The sequence below is a fragment of the Clupea harengus genome, chromosome 7, assembly GCF_900700415.2.
Source record: "Clupea harengus chromosome 7, Ch_v2.0.2, whole genome shotgun sequence".
Lineage (NCBI taxonomy): Eukaryota > Metazoa > Chordata > Actinopteri > Clupeiformes > Clupeidae > Clupea > Clupea harengus.
In genome coordinates, this window is record NC_045158.1 from 22,365,489 (window position 1) to 22,370,488 (window position 5,000).

Sequence of the window (5,000 nt, forward strand, 5' to 3'; positions counted from 1 at the left end):
GAGGAACACTACAGGATTAAATACATTATTTCATTGGTAAGGTATAACACGCTCTCTCTCTCTCTCTCTCTCTCTCTCTCTCTCTGTGTTTCTGCATGCGTGTATGTGTGCTCACCTCTATAGCTTCTGTCTTATAGGCCAGCTGGCGCTCCAGCTCTGCGATCTGATTGGCCGAGGCGTCCTGGACTTCCTGCAGAGTGAACTGAAGCCTCTGCACGTTCTCCAGCAGTCTGAGGATCTCTCTGTCCTTCGTGAAGAGGGCCACCTCCAGCTGGGACGCGGAACACTCGTCCGTCTCCTCCCTCTCCTGGGAGAACGAGAGAGAGAGAGAAGAAAGGATGAGAGGGAGGGAATGAAAGGGAGGAGTGACGACGGAGTGGAGAAGAGAAGAAGAGAGGAGAGTCGCGTCGCGCTCTTTTAAATCTCCACATCAAACCCAGTGTGCAGAGCTGTGTAATCAGGAAGGCTTGGAGGACACTAATGAGGTGAGCTGGGCTGCACTGATCCAGAGAGAGACCTGCTGCTTCACACAGCCCACAGAGATGGACACACACACACACACACTCCCTCTCTCTTAGACACACACACAGCACCAGCCCCACTACTTCACAGAGGACCCTCTACACTATGATGAAATGGAGTGTGTGTGTGTGTGTGTGTGTGTGTGTGTGTGTGTGTGTGTGTGTGTGTGTGTGTGTGTGTGTGTGTGTTGTACCTTTCCCTTGGCATCCTGTGTTGGGCAGCTCGAGGTCTGGGAGCTCTGAGTGTTGGCCAGCTGCTCCTTTAACCGCTCCACCTCCCTCTGAGCCAGCTCTGCTCTCTGTGGAGTAGAGGAGATGTGTCACACACACACACACACACACACACACACACGTACACAAACACACACACACACACACACACAAACAATGACACACACACACACACACACACACAAACACGGACACACACACACACACACACACACACACACACACAAACACGGACACACACACAAGCAAAAGCAAAGACTTAAGCAAAGACTTAAGATTTATACACAGCTATAAAATCTGAGCTGTCAAACACTCCAAATCTTACAGAGTCTCAAATGAGAAAGCAGACAGTGTGTGTGTGTGTGTGTGTGTGTGTGTGTGTGTGTGTGTGTGTGTGTGTGTGTGTGTGTGTGTGTGTGTGTGTACATGTGTGTGTGTGTGTGTGTGTGTGTGTGTGTGTGTGTCTATGGATTTGTATGTGTGACACAACAACACAACGACATAGTCTGCACACTCAGACGAGAAAACAGGTGTGCGTGTACACACACACACACACACACACACACACACACACTTCTAACCACTTCTTAAAGCCAAGCTTCTGAGAGCTCATCAATCACTGTTATGCGAGATTACAGGTGTTGGAAAACAGCAAGGGGGAAGAAGCAGAGAAAAAAAGAAGAGAGTGGAGTGAGAGTGAGAGAGAGATGGAGAGAGAGATGGAGAGAGAGGGATAGGGAGAGATGGAGAGAGGGAGAGAGACAGGGAGAAAGATGGAGAGAGAGAGAGAGAGATGGAGAGAGAGAGAGACAGAGAGAGAGAGATGGAGAGAGAGAGAGACAGAGAGAGAGAGAGAGAGAGTGTGTGTTGCTTGTCTTCTCCTGATTCTGCTGAGATGACTGTTTACTCCCTGCACTTTTCTTCCCCAAACTGTTTACCTGCTCTGTCACACTCGGGCTCCTAATTAATGATTCATTTTCAGAGCATTTATCTAAGGGCTGCCGGCAAACCAACCAACGAACGAGTGAGCGAGAGAACGAACGAGTGGAGAGACAGAAGAGAGAGAAAATCACTGCAGAGGAAGCAATCAGGCCGATGAGGTGGCAAACAGCCGCAACACTTCCCCATGTTCCCCCACTCCTCTCCTCTCCCCTCTTCTCTTCCCTCCTCTCCTCTCCCCCTCTCCTCTCCTCTCCTCTCTTCTCCTCTCCTCTCCTCTCCTCTCCTCTTCTCCTCTCCTCTCCTCTCCTCTCCCCCTCTCCTCTCCTCTCTCCCCTCTCCTCTCCTCTCCTCTCTTCTCCTCTCCTCTCCTCTCCTCTCCCCCTCTCCTCTCCTCTCTTCTCCTCTCCTTTCCTCTCCTCTCCTCTCCTCTCCCCCTCTCCTCTCCACTCCTCTTCTCTTTCCTATCTTCTCCTCTCCTCTCCCCCACTCCTCTCTTCTCCTCTCCTCTCTCCTCTCCTCTCCTCTCCTCTCCTCTCCTCTCCTTGCCTCTCCTCTCCTCTCTTCTCCTCTCCTCTCCTCTCCGTCGTGACGTGTTCCACTCATCATGTCACGGCATGTCACACACCCCGCCCGCCTGAATCAGTCTCCGCGTCCGCTGCAATGCACCCTGGGCAGGAGGAGCACGCGGCACGGCGCCTAATCACACCGTTGCTGAGGGGGGGTTGGGGGCAGGACGGGACGGGACGGGACGGGACGGGGGGGGGGGGGGGCTAATTAAAGCACAGGCTTGATTACAGGGATGATTATCTTAACGAGGGAAGAGCTCAATCAGAGACAGAGCACCCCCCTCTGTCACACACACCCTCTGCCACACACACACACATTCACAGATGTACATACAGACACGTACAGAAATAAAGATGTAAACACACACAGACACACACACAGACACACACACAAACTCACCTGGTTGGCTTTTTCCAGGTTTGAGACCAGCAGGCCTACTTCCTCCTCCCTGAGAACAAACATCACAGAGTTTAGAGTCTCTAACACACACCACACACACACTAACACACACCACATCCTCACATATAGTTCTCAACAGCCTCCCTCCCACCCAAACAAACGCATACTTTCAGTACTTAGTAATCAGTCTTCGAAGTTTGTATGTAACCCAACATTCACGCCCACCCACATTTCCACCGGCACCGGCACACACACACACACACACAGACATCGGGTTTGTGTAAGCCAACATTCACGAGTGCCACCACCCAGCTTCTTTCCCTGGGCACCAAAGCAGTCCCGCTGGCAGTGGCACTCTCCGAGCTGAGCCACAGGGGAGTGTGTGTTTGTGTGTGTGTGTGTGTGTGTGTGTGTCTACATGTTTTTATTTCCCTCTTTCTTTATTCTGCAGCGCAGCACACCTCACCTCACTCTCGTGAGGAAATCTCATTTGAATAGCGGCTCGTGCGGCGTGTGTTGGCGTGCGTACTCGTGCGGGGTGTTTGAAGTTTACCGGCCTCTCGTGGCTCTTCAGAGAGCGGAGCTTTCAGGGGGGGGGGGGGATAATGGAGGGAGTAAAGTGTGTGTCTGGGGGGGGGGGGGATTGATTAAACAGCTCCGTCTCTCAAGTGCCTCCAAACTAAGATGTTCTATAAATTACGCAATGCACTCATCACAGAGCAATTTTCTATTTCTCTCTCTCTCACTGTCACTCTCTGACACACACACACACACACACACACACACACACACACACACACACACTGTGGCACTGCATGCTGAGAGTGTTCCTGCTCGTGTTCGCTAGTCTCCATCCTACATGAGAGCAGGATGTCCCGTCCTCCGTGTCATCAATGGACAGGTTGAATCAGGACGGCTGCCAAATGCCTGAGTGAACACACACTCACACACACTCACACACACTCACACACACTTCAGCACAGACGAGCCCCACTATTGAGCATGAGAGCAGGGTCGGCTGGGGGGGATGAAGCCGAGTCAAACGGAAAAGGCTTCAAATCAGAGGGAACGGAGAGCCGCCGTATCTGAAAACTTTCAGTTCAATGGCAGCATGGATTAGGCCCGGGAGAGAAAATCCATGAGCGGGTTATGGGCTCCGGGCAGAGCAGCGCCGCCAACCCAAACAAAGAAGCACCGCACCACACAACACAACATCGCACCACACAGCACGGCATGGCGCGTTACGGCACGGCACCAGACCACACAGTAAAGCACCGCACAGCACCGCAGATCACCGTACAGCACCGCACCACACCACACATCACATGTGTCTTCGACATCATCAGAAATAATCCAGGACACTTGGTGTGGAGGAGTCTGGGAGTCTGTTGGTAATGCTCAAGTCCAGGATGGATAATGCAGCAGCTAATAAAGATGACGGATATGACAATGAGGGAGATAATAACCAGGGGTCAGGGGTCAAGGGTCAGGGCCTCACTTTATGGGGCCAATATGAAGCCACCAGGAGGGGAGTCCACAGACAGTACCAGTACCAGCAGTCCCATGGGCCCAGGACATGCTGAGGTACCAATGGGCCAACCAGTACTAGCAGTCCCATGGGCCCAGAATGTGGTCCCATACTAATGTGCCAACCAGTACCAGAATAGTACCATGGGCCCAGTAGGGGGGGCTGTGTGCCTGACTCTGGCTGAGTCATTAGACAGACTGATTGCTCTTTGCTGCTGTGAGGAGCCAAAGTCAGAACTCACATTAACACCCTAGTCAAGGTCTCTGAACCCATTCAGACAGAGACGAGAGACAGAGAGAGAGAGAGAGAGAGAGAGAGAGAGAGTTATATGGAGGAAGGCAAGAGTGCAGGAGAAAGGCAAAGGAGACAAAGAGAGAGGAAGTGAAAGAGATGTAGAGAGAGAGAGAGAGATGTAGAGAGAGAGGGAGAGAGAGAGAGATGTAGAGAGAGAGATAGAGAAAGAGATGTAGAGAGTGAGAGAGAGAAAGAGAAAAAAAGGTAGAGAGAGAGAGAGGGTGAGAGATGTAGAGAGAGAGTAGTGAAGAGATATAGGGAGAAAGACAATGGGCTCTTATTTAATTGACGGGCAACTATTAACAAGCAAAGCAACTGGCAATGAGCAATGAGCAGTCTGTCAATGAACTAAAGCTAATTTAATAATTTGGCAAAATCATTTTGATAATCTTATATCACGAGCAAGATCTTAACGACAACATGGGTGGGTCAATGCAATACTCCCACCACACCATAGCTTTGGTTCAAGCGGACTTTAGTTCCCACACGCCACAACATAGCTTTAGTTCATGTTCCCA

The 5,000-nt window shown here is 51.2% G+C and overlaps 1 protein-coding gene across 1 annotated transcript in view; it reads right to left on the reverse strand.

Moving 5' to 3' along the window:
• Window positions 1-5,000, reverse strand: part of cux2b (cut-like homeobox 2b) — a 191,542-nt gene that overhangs the window by 12,945 nt on the left and 173,597 nt on the right. The window contains exons 15-17 of the mRNA XM_042708115.1: window positions 2,661-2,709; window positions 716-820; window positions 116-307 (exon numbers count right to left, since the gene is read on the reverse strand). Of these exons, the coding sequence (XP_042564049.1) occupies window positions 116-307; window positions 716-820; window positions 2,661-2,709 (346 nt within the window). The remainder of the gene's footprint in view (window positions 1-115; window positions 308-715; window positions 821-2,660; window positions 2,710-5,000) is intronic.